Source organism: Silene latifolia, chromosome 7, assembly GCF_048544455.1.
Source record: "Silene latifolia isolate original U9 population chromosome 7, ASM4854445v1, whole genome shotgun sequence".
NCBI lineage: Eukaryota > Viridiplantae > Streptophyta > Magnoliopsida > Caryophyllales > Caryophyllaceae > Silene > Silene latifolia.
In genome coordinates this window covers 8213756-8228829 of record NC_133532.1, presented here as the reverse complement: position 1 = coordinate 8228829, position 15074 = coordinate 8213756, and the positions used below count along the sequence as shown (strand labels likewise).

Below are 15074 nucleotides of genomic sequence, written 5' to 3'. Positions count from 1 at the left end.
AGCTTGTCGTCAAATAAATAGTATAGAAAAAGTTAGAATATGTTAAAGATAATTGAGAGGGTGTTTGGTTGGAACATTTTGAATGGATTGAAATGGATTCGAATCCATTCCAATGTTTAGTTAGAGCATTTTGGAATGAAGTTAGACTCTATTTGATAAAACTAGCTGAAACCTAAAAAGGTAGTCGAAATCTGAAAAGCTAACTATAACCTGAAAAGCTAACTGATAAGGTAACTGAAAATTAGGAGTTGATAAGATAACTGATTATATAAAAAATGTTTGGCAAACTAACTGAAAATGTAGCTACTTTTTGGTATAATGATGTAAAAGGATATGCTGATAATTATTTAATATTATAGATTGAAGGGGCAAAAAATGAAAGATAACTTATTTCAGATACCTGAAATTTTAAATGCTCAAACACTTGCAAAAAACCAGGTGGCTGAAATTTTGGACTTTTGGTCAAATAAGCTACTTGAAGTGTAATGCCAAACAGTGCCTTAGATACCTAATGAAATCTAACTCCATTCCAACCCCTTGGAATCTCATACCCATCTTTACCTCCAAGTTTCTAACTCTATTCCACCCAATACATTATTATTCTCATTACCCGATTTAACCAAACAACATTAAACATGTATGAGGTTCTAATTCCATACCTCATTGGAGTTAGAATCCATTTTATTTCATTCCTAATGTCTGAACCAAACGACTCCTCAATGTAATGAGAGATGAGTAGAACTTAATATGAAACTATTTGTTTATTGTTTCTCATCAAATGTAAGTCACCTTTTTTATATAGGTGATCATATGAACTTCTCAATTAAATAATACACATACGTTTACAACAATAAATAATGTAAATACATTACATGTAAAATTATTTCTACGGTAGTGCATGTAGTTTCTTCAAATGATGAATGTTTCATGAATTAAAAGAATAATTAAATATGAGATGTTTCAGGTTGTAATTCTCAGAAGAACTTTTCACATATGTTAATGTTAGCATGTGTTTTCCTCATAAAAATCTGTTAATATAACATCATCAAATTGAATCTTTAGTTTATTGGTCTATTTTATTTCATTTCGCTTTAAAAAACAAGTCTCTCTCTAGTTGTTTCCTTCCCCCTTCCCCCCTCCTCCTTCTCTCTAAACAAAAAACCCTAACCCTATTCCTTGATCCGCCGCCTCCTCTTTCCACACACTACCTCCCTTTTCCTCCCATAACCTTTCGCCGGAGATGGGTTCTTCCCTGGGCTTATTTCCGGCGAAATCAATACTTCTCTTTCCTCCTCTTTAGTGGCTCTCTTTCCATCGCGTTTTATGATGTTCGGCCTTGTTGATTGACCAATTGGTTATGATGTTCGGCCTAGTTGATCTACATGACAACCCATATATACTTCCGATTCTCCGCCTTGTCTGCGCCGGTCTTGTATGCATCCTTGGTCAGGGAGTATTCCCCTTCCCCTCGCCCCTTTCCCCACCCCTGGTAAGGCCCTTTGTCCTTGTTTTTAATCTGTCTTTGTGATCGGTTTGGTGTTGCTGGTGTCTAGCCATCCATTGTTATGTTTCGTCGATGAGCTTTGTTTTTCGGGTCTGTTTTGGGACTGACTGGTGATCCCCCACATTTCCCTAACCAATCGGTCCGTTGTCTGGTGAGTCCCTTGTGTTAGTTGCAGTTTGGGACCGATTGGTGATCCCCCCATTTTCCCCATCTATCGGTTCTCTGCCTTGTTTCTCACTTATCCGGTTAAATGTAGATGCTTTTCGTGCGTCTGGTTAGATTCTTCGTTGGACTTTGTTGGTCTTGTTGCATGTCAAGTTGTGGTCTCGGGAAGCTGATTTTGAGAATCGTGGTTTGGTTTGGGTTTTCTCGTGGTCACTTTGTCTGACCGGCCAATTTCGGTGGTCTTGATGTGGTCGTTGGGTCCGTCTTTCCGTTTGGAATGAGTTTACAGTTGAAAGATTTTTTGGGTATGTGAAGTGTCACGGTTGGGTTGAGTAGGGGTCTGGTAGCTGTGTTGGTTTGGTCGGATGCGGTGGTCTATTCTGCAAATTTATGGTGTTTAAATTTTCTTTAGGTCGTTTTATGTTATTCCAAGTAATTTTAGTCGTCCATTCAAGGATGTTTTGGGTGTCCTGTCCCTGTATCCTTGGGGTTTTGGCTATCAGTGGCTCTTCACGGATGTCTCGGGTGTCCTATCCCGTTATCCACGGAGTTTTGGTCATAGTTAAGGAAGATTGGTGTCTGGTTCGGGTTGGATCCGTCGGTAGATGGTGCTTAAAAGCAACTATGGACAAAAGATTGGACGAGGGGTGTTCCTTGATGTGGTCTGTGTCATTGTGTGCATGGTGGGCTTGTTGATCCGCCGTTCGTGTGACTGTCGAGTTTGTTTGTCTTGGTGTAGGAGTCTATGCTCCATCGGAAGCAGCCTGTTGTCTGTTATCCACCGTTCATTTCTACGCTCTTGTGGCGTAAGTATACCACGCCATCGTCACTCCGCAACTCACTCGCTTCGGGGGCTTTCAGGAGATGTTAGATGCTTGCAAGACATAGATAAGGAGACTCGTCCACATTTTTCCGTACTCCACCAACCCGATCTTACTTTCCGACATCGTCTTTTGTTAGTTTTTAATAGTTGTATCGCAGTGATGTTTACTTACGAGTGTAATAAGGGCATAATATGCCCGAACATTATGTAGGTATACCTTTTTTTTACCGCGGCCATTAGTTTATAGGGTTAAACGAGTTAAGTAGGTTAAAAATGACCTTCTAAAAGATAAATGGGTTATACATGGCTTGCTAAAAGATAAATTGGTTAAACATGTCGGGTTGGGTTATAGAAAAATTAAATGAGTTGAGTTAGGGTTGAGACAACTGACCCGTTTATGTAATTGGGTAGGTTTAGGGTTGGGATAGTGGTGACCCGTTTAAAGTTGACACGAACACGACATGACCTTATCTGTTTGCCAAGTCTATGTTATTATTCACTCTAAACCCATTAACCCACACCATCACCTAAACTAAAGATAAAAAATTTCTCACTAATCTATCAAATATTTTTACATATAAATATATAACTTTCGAGTCTTGTTATTAAAAATATCGGAAGAAAAAAAAATTATTTATTTATAGGCTCGAGTTTATCTCGAACTCGCATTAAAACTCAGAAGCTTGATAACGAGTAAATTTTTTTCAAGTTCGGGTAAGCTTGAGAATTGAGATCGGCTCACGCTCGAATTTTTCTTTTTCAGCACAAACTTGGTTTCGATTCGGCTCGTTAACAACCCTACAGTAAACACCCTTTCAACTGTGAAGTACAATAATAACTCCGTAACTCCTGAAATCAACCCAAATTACGAAGCAACAATAATATCTTCTTCTCTCAATCAAATCGTCTTTCTATCGAGGTAATATCGTCTCTCTCATTCCTATTCTTCGTTTTCTTATTTTGATGATTTCGTTGGTTCTCTGTGTAGTTGTTTGATTTTCAGTCAAGGTTAATTTGGCTTTGTAAAATTGTTAATATTTATCTTAATATTTCAGTTAAAATTGGAGTAATTAATTTTAATAATAGTCTGTTAATTACGGGTCGATTTATGATGATAAACTTGTCAATATTGTTTTAATTAAGTCATAATTTAAATTATTCAAACTGAATTATCATTTTTTAATGTTGATATTGTAATGTTAGTACTTAGTAGTATGAAATTTTACTCTTTGTGAGCGGTCTTTTAATCAGATAAATAAATGATTGGGACGGAGCGAGTATGATAGTGATGATGATATAAATAATGGTTAACCAATGAACTATTTATGCGGATGCGTTTTACAAAATTCTACCTTTAAGATTTAACATGAGCATGGCAACTCGACATCTTGGTTGTTCCTTTTATATTTTCCGGTGTAATTCACTATATTTTCCACTTTACCCCGATTATATTTGGTCGAATGTCGTATTTTCAATACCCAAATTCGTTCTTTTGACGTAAAATACGAAAAATCATTTGAATTTGAACAGTGCTCCCTCTTTTCTAAGTTGACTAGTACTTTATCGGAATGGAGGGGGTCGTTTAATACGTATGTTTTTAATTCCAGGGAAAACAATATGGCTATGAGTAGTGATGATGAAGCGGAAGAACAATATTTTTACGATTATCTTCATGTTACCCCTCTTGTTGAAATATACAATATCAGCATAAATGGCAACTTAAATGATGACTGTCGAGTTTATGGCGATATTATGGTGGAGGATAAACGAGGTCATATCTTTTCTATCTACCACCAAACTGAAAACGACCCGCAGTTGATGGTTTCTGACAACAAGTTGTTGCTAACCGTTAAAGATGACCTGAACAATGCTGTTATTATACCGTCCAAATACGTCAGTCTTAATGTTAAGCTTTTCGTCATCTCTGGTCATAACGAAATTACTCTAGAAGGCAGTATCACTTTGAACAGAACCACCGATACAGATGACTGGTCAGTAGAATATAAAACTGAGTTTGTTGAAGGCAATAACAACTGGAATGCAGAAGTGAAATATGTCATATTTCCGTATGCTGTTACTGCCACTGTAAGGGTCTTGTTCTTCTGCAAAGGCGATGCTTTCGACTCTTTTGAAGAAACTGGTTTGTTGGATGGCGGGGAGTATGAGAGAACCGATGAAGAAGATGTAACTGATTATGAAAAAAATGACTGCACCGATATTACCAAGTTATATGGAGTTGTCACTGCTGTTGCTTCAGGTGCTGGTAGTGGCAATGACGTCCCAAAGACTTTACTTTTTTGTAAGCGGATTGAAGATTGTGTACCCGTCCAATCTGGGAGGTTTATCAATCTATCAAGATCTGTCGTTGCTGTTCCTGCTTATTCATCATTACAAATTGAAGCCTCTTTTTTTGATGCTGATGCTGATACTGAATCAGCAATTGCCCATAGTATGGTTGAATTCAGATCTGCAAAATCGCGGGTTTATAAGAAAGATATTGTGGGGTGCAATGGGCGCATAAGAGTGCAAGTTGTTTGGAGTAGTGCATATAACCAACTTTACAGAAATAATATCCCAGGGGATATATGGGATCCTATAGCCTCAAACAGCAGGGACGAGGATCCGTTCAAAAGGCAGAGGGTATGTGAAAGGCCTTTTCATTGTCCCCAATGAATTTCATTTTGTTGAATTAATTTCCTGATGTTCTGATGTTGCTGTCTGTTTCTTGCTTTCTGTTTGCTGCTCAGGTAATGTCGAACCAGGTAGTGTCTAAACATCCTTCTTCAGCAACCTTGACCGATGACTGGTACATAGACCTCATCTCTTTATAGTGATAATTTGCAGATCATAAATGCAGCTAGAAAATCTGATATGGACTAATTTTTTTTTTTTTTTTTTAAAATGTGCAGCAACATGCCTAAATACCGTTCCTCAAAAACCCATTCTAATTCCTCGGTGCCATTGCTGAAACCTAATCTATCCCTGCCGGTATATTCCTTTCTAATCATCGAAGCTGACCTGTTGATTGGGCCTGTCAATGTCAGCAATTCGGCAGAGGGAACTAAACCTTTGAAGGGTAATGTAACATTCTTTAAGAATGAAGGTTCTTCTCAGCAAATAGGCAAAGGTGATTTCTACATGGATGTTTCCGTTAAGTTTTGTGAGTGGTAAGCAAGGAGTTAAAATGATGAACCAAGGATATACTTATGTGGGTTGTCAGTCGGCGGCTATGGTTCCGTGTTCCACTTAACAGGTCATTTCGGATTTGTGTCGAATGGGTTATGGGTCAGGATTTTCAGGGGAATGTGATATTCTTCATGAATGAAGATTCTCCTCACAAAATAGGCGCAATCGCACAGGTGGTCTCTATCCGGATGTTTATGTTAAATTTCTGTCGGACATTGATGAGGGTCATGCTTTAAGCCATCTCTATTTCAATTTGTATCGTAGAATCATGTATGTAATAAAGATGAATTAGTTTGAACAAATCCAGAAAGATCTTAAAATAGCTTTAAGAACCACACTTGGTGACAAGGACATTATTCGAGAGAATCACGCAAAATTGAGAATGTTTGGTTGTTTAGTTCTCTAGGAAAAACAAGCTGGATAATACGAGTGTTTAGGAATATATGATAGCGTCTACATCAACGATTTCATGTTAACTGATTCCATGATAATTCGTGACCAAGGCGAAAAGAAGGCAGAAAATCACACAAATGACATAATAGAAGATCGAATATCCTTGGTATTCGAAAATTGCAACCTTTACTCATTGTATGTCTTAATATGTCTATATGTGAGACGGTCTTAAAGGAGAGACTAACCGATTAAGCATAAGACATTACACATGCATCAACTTACACCTGCATAAATCATAGTACATAGTGACATTAAAGGTGTTCATGAAGATAATTAACAATTTAATCAATCTAGAATTTGATAAGCAAGATTTTGTAATTCCAAACTTCTCATTGGAATTAAATCAACCAAGCAGGAACAAGAATGTACTTAAGAGGACACTGACCTTTGTCTTCAAACTCTCAAGCTAACTTAGAAATTATTCAAGCCTTATTCCTTATTTATTTACATGAGTACGAGATAGTGACTGCCTCACCGGCGGTGACCCCTCATAGGAGGGGGTGAGGGACTACTCTCGCGTCTACCTGGTTTTTTTTTACTATTTTTACTCTTTGTGAGCGGTCTTTTAATCAAAGATAAACAAATGATTGAGACGCAGCGAGTATGACTGTGATGATGATGATATAAATAATGGTTGACCAATGAACTATTAATTCATATGCGACTGCGGTTTTACTAAATTCATATGCGACTGCGGTTTTACTAAATTTTGAATTAAGTGTGTTTGAAGGTAGTTATTTGTAAAAAAGACTTATAAAGTGATTACTAGTTTTAAACCCGTGCAAAATTGCACGGGTATGTATTTGGGCCAGTATTAACGTTTTTGGATGTATATTTGTTATTGAATTTCTAAAAACAACATATTTTAAAGTTTTTCGACTCTTAACTTATCGTGTTGTTATTATTAAAAAAATATTTATTACAACAATTGTGAATTATTTATTAAAAAAAAATTTTAAAAAAAATTATTAAAATTTTTTTAATCACTTGTAAATTAAATTAAAATTTATTTGTTTTTTTAGAGTAAAAAAAAATTAAAATTTTCTTTAAATGCTAGTTAAAGACTAAATTAACTCGGTTGCCAATAATTGTCACCTACCATTTTCGGTGTGCGCGGCTGATAGTTAAGTTGCCGAGTTTTATATTCCAAGTAAATACTCCGTCATGATTGATTTTTTAAACAAAAAATTTTTTACCATGAAGTTTTAAAAAAATTATGTTGTTATGTTGTTGCTGCATGGTACAATAATATTAACCAAAATACATGAATATTTTATACTCCAAGTAAATACTCCGTCAAGAATTATTTTTTAAACAAAAATTATTGTACCATGTAGTTTTAAAAAATTATGTATGTAATTCATTTGCGTTTTATGTTCTATCCCGTATATAAATGTAATTCCTTCTCGTAATTATGTAATTTTATTATTATTTAATTTTGTTTTAAAAATTATGTAATTCAATTTCATTTACTCCCATTTGTAATTCATTCTGCGTATATGTTATTAGTTTTATTTACACAGAATGTATAAAATTATTTCATAATATTAATTCATAAAATTTTTTCATAATATTATTTCATAGAATTTGTTGCAAGACGGAATTTATCGCATGTTTGAAAAGACGAAAATCTGAAGAAATAAATACATTGCACACTAACGGGTCCCACCATAACATGAATTTCCAGGAAAAAAAAAGGTTGCATTAATGACGTGGCGCGCTGAGGATTGAGTATTGTCTTTTGTATTAATATAGATAAGATTTGTAAAATTTGGTACATAAAAGGGGTTATTTACAAAAAAAAAAAAAAAAAAAAAACACATACTGTAATAATAACTGCGCAACTCGTAAAATCAACCCTAATTACGAAACAACACAGTTCATCTCCTTCTCTCAAGCAAATCGTCCTTCTATCAAGGTACTATCACCTCTGTCTCATTTGTTTGCTTTTTAATTTCTTTATAAGGGAGTGTTTTAATTGAAGATAAACAAATGATTGAGACGGAACTTGTATGATAGTGATAATGATATAAATAATGGTTAACCAATGAACTATTAATTCATATGCGGCTGCGTCTTACAAAATTCTACTTTATTTTCGATGTAATTCACTATATTAGGTCAAATGTCGTATTTTCAATCCCAAATTCGTTCAATTGACGAAAAATCATTTGAATTTGAATACGTATGTTTTTGATTGTAGGGAATTAATATGGATACGAATAATGTTGTTAAAACGAAAGAACCACGCTTTTACAATTCTCTTCCGGTTACTCCTCTTGTTGAAATCTTCAATATCAGCGTAAATGGCAACGTAAATGATGATTTCAGAGTTTACGGCTCGATTTACGTCACTGATAGAGGTCATACCTTTTCTATCTACGAACGAACTAAAGACTGTCCACAGTTTATGGTTTCCGGCGACAAATTGTTGCTAACCGTTTCAGACGACCTGGACAATGCTGTTATTATACCGTCTGAATCTGTCAGTCTTAATGTTAACCTTTCCGCCATCTCTGGCCATGACGAAATTAATCTAAAAGGCGAAATAACTTTGAATAGAACCACCGGTTTAGATGACTGGTCAGAAGAATATAAAACTGAGACTGTTGCAGGCGATAAGAACTGGAATGCGAAAGTGCAGTATGCCATATTCCCACATGCTGTTGCTGCCACTGTAAGGGTCGTGCATTTCAGCAGAGACGATGATTTTGACCCTTGTGTTGTTCCACCTGGTGACAAACAGGATGACGACGTTCCTTATTATGACAGTGCAGATGAACTGGAGCACGTTCCTTTTTATGAGAGTGCAGATGAACAGGATCTTGCTCGTTATGAGAAAAATAGCTGTTCCGAAATTACAAAGCTATACGGTTCTGTTTCTGCTTATGCTGCTGTCTGTGGCAAAAATGGTCAAATGTCTTCACTTTTTAATAAGAAACAAGTTCAAGATTGTGTACAGGTCCGGTCTGGGCGATATATCAATTTATCAAGATCCGTGGTTGCTGTTCCCGCTTATTCATCCTTAAAAATTGAAGTGTCGTTTTCTGATGGTAATAATGCATTAATTGCAAATGATACAGTTGAATTCAAACCAGTCGACGACTGGCAACCTTATAAAGAGGATATTGCGATGGGCAATGGGCGCATAAGAGTGCAAGTTATTTGGAGGTCTGCATATTGGCAACTTTACAGGAATAACCCAAGTGGTATGTCGGATTCTACAACCTCGTACAGCAGTGATGACGATTCGTTTGAAAAGCAAAGGGTATGTGAAAGGCCTCTCCATATACCCATTATGTTGCATCAGTTTCCTGATTTTCTGATTTTGCTGTCTGCTTTCTGCTCAGGTAATGTCTGAACAACAGGTAACCGCGAATGATGACTGGTATGTAGACCGCATTTCTTTATAGTGATATTTTGCAGATCATTAAATTAACTAGAAAATCTGATATGGACTCATTTTCCTTAAAATGTACAGCAGCTCGCCTGAATACAATTCTTCAGAAACCTATACTTCTAATTGGTATGCGGACCTCATATGTTGATAGTGATTTATTTATTAAGGTTCATGAGTTGAAACAAAATCTGGTGTGAACTAATTTTTTTTTCCGTAAAATGTATCAGGGTCTTACCTCCATCTAGTTACACGGAGCCATTGTTGGAGGTGTTTTCTGTTGTGGTTTGTAGCAAAGATAGGGAGCCTTTCAAGTTCTATGGCTCAATTTCTTTTGTCAACGCCGGCTGGCCCAAATACCTCTTCGAGAGGGATGAATCCTGCCCTCTAGACTGTCCAACATCAGGCATGTCTGTAATACATAAAGGCCTTCGGGGTAATGATGGTTGGTCCCTGTTTGCAAACTTCGGTCTAATTGTAGATATCAAGGATGCTACCAGTCACGCAGCTATCAGCCGCGGCCTGGTTTACTTTCATACTCTTGACCAGGAGTTACTTGCCAATAGGCGCATTTGCAGCGTTATCAGAGGGGTACAAGGTTTTGCTGTGGTCCATTACTCAATATTCCCTGAAGGAGTGATCGCTTTTGTGGACATTAAACCAAGTAACAAATCTCCCCCAGTAATAATCAAGGGGAAGATTTACGCACGTTATGACACTTGTGAGCCTGGAAGATGTTACCAGGACGAGTTTTTCAAGAATTTACTTTTCTCTGATGATGACGGTGTGCAATTAAATGATTCGAAACACACATTGCCTTTGCTGAAACCTTTTCTATCTCTGCCAATAGAATCCATTCTGGTCATTGAAACTGACCTGTGGATTTCAACTGTCGATGGCAGTTTGGCAGAAGTGAAGGGTGATATTAAATTCTTCAACAATTGTGATTCTCCTAAGCGTTTAGGCAATGGTGATCACTGCCTGGAGGTCTCCGTTCGTTTCGGTCGCCGTAATATGGCTTGGTAAAATTAGCAAAGGCTTCTGGTTTAATCCGCTGCAATTGGGATAAGTAGCACTTATCCTCTTGGGCGAGATCCTCCAATTGCCGCCCCATTGTGAACTAAATTTGCTACTGTTGATGTCTTTTGTTCGCTTTTATAAATTGCTGTGTTTTTCTTCTGTCTCCTGATTTCCGCTGGGTGAAGGTAATTTTCTCGATGGTTTGTTCGACTATTCCTAGTCGCATCGTTGAAATTGCTAAAGCCGATTTAGCAGTAAGATCATGACCTCTTGGTGGGGTTTTTTCAAAAAAAAAAAATACCTTGTTATTGTTCGCTATAAACCCACACCATCACCTAAACTAGAGATAAAAAATGTTTCACTAATTTGTCAAATATTTTTACATATTAGGCAGTATATAACTTTTGAGTCTTGTTATTGAAAATATTGGAAGAAAAATAAAATAAACAAATTAACAATTATTTATAGGCTAGAGTTTAGCTCGAGTTTGTGTTAAAGCTCATAAGCTTGATAACGATTAATTTTTTTTCAAGTTCGTGTAAGCTTGAGAATTGAGATGGGCTCATGCTCGAGTTTTTCTTCTTCAGGGCAAGCCGAGTAAGGTCAAACTCAATTTCGATTCGGCTCGTAACAACTCCCTTTCAACTGTGAAGTACAATAATAACTCCGTAACTCCTGAAATCAACCCAAATTACGAAGCAACAATAATATCTTCTTCTCTCAATCAAATCGTCTTTCTATCGAGGTAATATCGTCTCTCTCATTCCTATTTTTCGTTTTCTTATTTTGATTTCGTTGGTTCTCTGTGTAGTTGTTTGATTTTCAATTAAGGTTAATTTGGCTTTGTAAAATTGTTAATATTTATCTTAATATTTCAGTTAAAATTGGAGTAATTATTTTTAATAATAGGCTGTTAATTACTGGTCGATTTATGATGATAAAACTTGTCAATATTGTTTTAATTATGTCATAATTTAAATTATTCAAACTGAATTATCATTTTTTAATGTTGATATTGTAATGTTAATTTTAATTTTAATTTAGATAATCTGTACTCCCTCCATCCCTAACATTTGTTTGCTTTTTTACTCGTTGTGAGCGGTCTTTTAGGGTCCGTTTGGATACAATTTTAGGAGGGAAAGGGAGGGGAGGGGGAGTGAGGGGAGGTGAAGGGAGGGGAGAGAAGGGGAGGGCAAATGGGATTTGGGTGTTTGGATAACAAAAATTATGAAGGGAAATGGAAGGGGAGGAAGGAGGGAGATGAAGAATGGATGGAGGATTGTAGGATGTTGGTGGTATAATTAGAGTCCAAATAATGTTTTCTTTCCAAATCTTGCCACCCTTGGAAAGATTATAATTTGTTCTATAGGGGGGAAAATAAGTCCTCTCATTTCTATCCCCTTCCATTTCCTTTCTCCCATATTTTTTATCCAAACAAAGGAAATTAAATCCCTCCCTTTCCCTTCCCTCCCCTTCTCTCCAATTCCTTCAATCCAAACGGACCCTTAATCAAAGATAAACAAATGATTGGGACGGAGCGAGTATGATAGCGATGATGATATAAATAATGGTTAACCAATGAACTATTAATTCAAATGATTGGGACGGAGCGAGTATGATAGTGATGATGATATAAGTAATGGTTGATCAATGAACTATTAATTCATATGCGGCTGCGGTTTTACTAAATTCTACTTTTGAGATTAAACATAACTTGGTTGTTCCTTTTAAATACGGAGTATAAGGATTTTTAAAAAAAAACATACTTCCTCTTTTCGATGTAATTCACTATATTTTCCACTTTACCCCGATTATGTTAGCTCAAATGTCGTATTTTCAATCCCAAATTCATTCAATTGACGAAAAATCATTTGAATTTGAATAGTACATTCTTGGAAGTCGGAATGGAATGGAGGGAGTCGTTTAATACGTATGTTTTTGATTGTAGGGAAAACAATATGGATACGAATAATGTTGTTAAAAAGAAAGAACCACGCTTTTACAATTCTCTTCTGGTTACCCCTCTTGTTGAAATCTTCAATATCAGCGTAAATGGCAACGTAAATGATTTCAGAGTTTATGGCTCGATTGAGGTCACTGATACAGATCACACCTTTTTTATCTACGACCGAACTAAAGACAGTCCACAGTTTATGGTTTCTGGTGACGAATTGTTCCTAACGGTTGAAGACAACCTGGACAATGCTGTTATTATACCGTCTGAATATGTCAGTCTTAATGTTAACCTTTCCGCCATCTCTGGCCATGACGAAATTACTCTACAAGGCGAAATCACTTTGAATAGAACCTCCGGTTTAGATGACTGGTCAGAAGAATATATAACTGAGACTCTTGCAGGCGATAAGAACTGGAATGCGAAAGTGCAGTATGCAATATTCCCATATGCTGTTGCTGCCACTGTAAGGGTCATTCACTTCAGCCCAGACGATGATTTCGACTATTGTGTTGTTCCACCTGACGACGAACAGGATGATGATGTTCCTAATTATGAGAGTGTAGGTGAACGGGATCTTGCTCGTTATGAGGAAAATAGCTGCCCCGATATTACGAAGCTATACGGTTCTGTTTCTGCTTATGCTGGCAAAAATGGTCAAATGTCTTCACTTTTTAATAAGAAACAAGTTCAAGATTGTGTACAGGTCCAGTCTGGGCGATATATCAATTTATCAAGATCCGTGGTTGCTGTTCCCGCTTATTCATCTCTAAAAATTGAAGCGTCGTTTTCTGATGGTAATAATGCATTAATTGCAAATGATACAGTTGAATTCAAACCAGTCGACGACTGGCAACCTTATAAAAAGGATATTGCGACGGGCAATGGGCGCATAAGAGTGCAAGTTATTTGGAGTTCTGCATATTGGCAACTTTACAGGAATAACCCAAGTGGTATGTGGGATTCTACAACCTCGTACAGCAGTGATGACAGCAGTGATGACCATGATTCGTTTGAAAAGCAAAGGGTATGTGAAGGGCCTTTCCATATCCCCATTAATTTCATTATGTTGCATTGGTTTCCTGATGTTCTGATATTGCTGTCTGCTTTCTGCTCAGGTGCTAGAAGCAACCGTGAATGATGACTGGTATGTAGACCGCATTTCTTTATAGTGATATTTCGCAGATCATTAAATTAACTAATTTTCCTTAAAATGTACAGCAGCTTGGCTGAACACAATTCTTCAGAAACCTATACTTCTAATTGGTATGTGGACTAATTTTCCTTAAAATGTACAGCAGCTGCAAAATCTGGTGTGAACTAATTTTTTTATTTTTTTTCGTAAAATGTATCAGGGTCTTACCTAGTCCCACTTACACGGAGACATTGTTGGAGGTGTTTTCTGTTGTGGTTTGTAGCAAAGATAGTAAGCCTTTCAAGTTTTGTGGCTCAATTAATTGTGTCAACTGCTGCTGGCCGGGAATTGTCTTGTGGGATGCATCCTGCCCTCTAGAGTGTCCAACATCAGGCATGCGTGTATCGCTTAAAGGCCCTAAGCACCATGAGTTTGAGTTTATGTCCCTGATTGAAAGAATCGCTCTAAGTGTAGATATCAAGGATGGTAGCAGTCAGGCAGCTATCAGTCGCGGCCTGATTGAATTTCATATTCTTGATCTTGAGTTACTTGCCGATAGGCGCATTTGCAGCGTTATCAGAGGGAAACAAGGTTTTGCTGTGGTCCATTACTCAATATTCTCTGAAGGAGTGTCCGCTACTGTGGAGATTAAAGCAAGTGACAAATGTCCCCCAGTAATAATCAAGGGGAAGATTTACGCACGATATGACAATTGTGAGCCTGGAAGATGTTTCCATGACGAGTTTTTCAAGAATTTACTGTTTGATGAAGACGGTGTGCAACTGAATGATTCGGAACACACATTGCCATTGCTGAAATCTTGTCTATCCCTGCCAATAGAATCCATTCTGGTCGTTGAAGTTGACCTGTGGGTTTCAACTGTCGATGACAGTTTGGCAGAAGGCCCGAAACCTCTGAAGGGTAATATAAAATTCTTCAACAATGGAGATTCTCCTCTGCGTTTAGGCAATGGTGATCTCTGCCTGGATGTCTCCGTTAGCTTCAGTAGCCGTAGATGAGCAATTATCATAGGCAAACAATACAAATGTACAATATCACGGGGTATACTCAACATTCAGAACGTTTTGCTAGTAAAATACGCAAAAGGCGTAACAGGATTCAGGAATATGTAGTTCGTAAAGTAATACTAGTTAGAATGAAATAATGTTTACTGATATAAATCGTAAATAATGGTACATGAGTAAACTGTGCTAAATCTCGTTAAGACTCATAACTTTAATCTAAGTTTAAAATTCGTTAACATTAGAATTGTCCTTGTGACTTATTTTACGAATAACAAAGTTCCGGAGATTAATATTGCAGTAGACTAAGGCGATATAAGATACAACGACAGTTACGACTAAATTCGGAAAAATACGTTTGTTTGTTAAGTTTGAAATACGGCCTGTGCCTCTGTGATCGATCCTGATTAATTGT

The 15074-nt window shown here is 36.9% G+C and overlaps 3 protein-coding genes across 4 annotated transcripts; all 3 read left to right on the top strand.

Moving 5' to 3' along the window:
* The first annotated feature begins 3240 nt into the window (after positions 1-3240).
* Positions 3241-6061, top strand: LOC141591598 (uncharacterized). Its single transcript, XM_074411982.1, has 4 exons — positions 3241-3411; positions 4100-5132; positions 5240-5298; positions 5402-6061. The coding sequence occupies exons 2-4, from the start codon at positions 4110-4112 to the stop codon at positions 5661-5663; spliced, it is 1344 nt and encodes a 447-aa protein (XP_074268083.1). The 5' UTR covers positions 3241-3411; positions 4100-4109; the 3' UTR covers positions 5664-6061.
* A 1906-nt stretch (positions 6062-7967) lies between these two features.
* LOC141591597 (uncharacterized) lies at positions 7968-10707 on the top strand. The gene is made up of 5 exons (XM_074411981.1): positions 7968-8049; positions 8335-9399; positions 9482-9519; positions 9613-9657; positions 9759-10707. Exons 2-5 carry the CDS (start codon positions 8344-8346, stop codon positions 10552-10554), a joined length of 1935 nt encoding a protein of 644 aa, XP_074268082.1. The 5' UTR covers positions 7968-8049; positions 8335-8343; the 3' UTR covers positions 10555-10707.
* LOC141591596 (uncharacterized) lies at positions 10566-14818 on the top strand. 2 transcript variants are annotated; one of them, XM_074411980.1, is made up of 6 exons: positions 10566-10733; positions 11136-11293; positions 12497-13529; positions 13621-13649; positions 13727-13768; positions 13858-14818. In XM_074411980.1, exons 3-6 carry the CDS (start codon positions 12507-12509, stop codon positions 14654-14656), a joined length of 1893 nt encoding a protein of 630 aa, XP_074268081.1. In that variant the 5' UTR covers positions 10566-10733; positions 11136-11293; positions 12497-12506; the 3' UTR covers positions 14657-14818. The 2 variants fall into 2 exon arrangements, with proteins under 2 accessions (XP_074268081.1, XP_074268080.1); XM_074411979.1 differs by having other exon boundaries at positions 13724-13768.
* The last annotated feature ends 256 nt before the right edge of the window (positions 14819-15074 follow it).

What these genes read in the sequence shown, in the direction of transcription:
- LOC141591598 (XM_074411982.1), top strand. Translation starts at nt 4,110, where the DNA reads ATGGCTATGAGTAGTGATGATGAAGCGGAAGAACAATATTTTTACGAT. An exon ending in ATCCGTTCAAAAGGCAGAGG is followed by an intron (nt 5,133 to 5,239) that starts GTATGTGAAAGG and finishes TTTGCTGCTCAG; the next exon opens with GTAATGTCGAACCAGGTAGT. An exon ending in GCAACCTTGACCGATGACTG is followed by an intron (nt 5,299 to 5,401) that starts GTACATAGACCT and finishes TAAAATGTGCAG; the next exon opens with CAACATGCCTAAATACCGTT.
- LOC141591597 (XM_074411981.1), top strand. Translation starts at nt 8,344, where the DNA reads ATGGATACGAATAATGTTGTTAAAACGAAAGAACCACGCTTTTACAAT. An exon ending in ATTCGTTTGAAAAGCAAAGG is followed by an intron (nt 9,400 to 9,481) that starts GTATGTGAAAGG and finishes CTTTCTGCTCAG; the next exon opens with GTAATGTCTGAACAACAGGT. An exon ending in GTAACCGCGAATGATGACTG is followed by an intron (nt 9,520 to 9,612) that starts GTATGTAGACCG and finishes TAAAATGTACAG; the next exon opens with CAGCTCGCCTGAATACAATT.
- LOC141591596 (XM_074411979.1), top strand. Translation starts at nt 12,507, where the DNA reads ATGGATACGAATAATGTTGTTAAAAAGAAAGAACCACGCTTTTACAAT. An exon ending in ATTCGTTTGAAAAGCAAAGG is followed by an intron (nt 13,530 to 13,620) that starts GTATGTGAAGGG and finishes CTTTCTGCTCAG; the next exon opens with GTGCTAGAAGCAACCGTGAA. An exon ending in GAAACCTATACTTCTAATTG is followed by an intron (nt 13,769 to 13,857) that starts GTATGTGGACTA and finishes AAAATGTATCAG; the next exon opens with GGTCTTACCTAGTCCCACTT.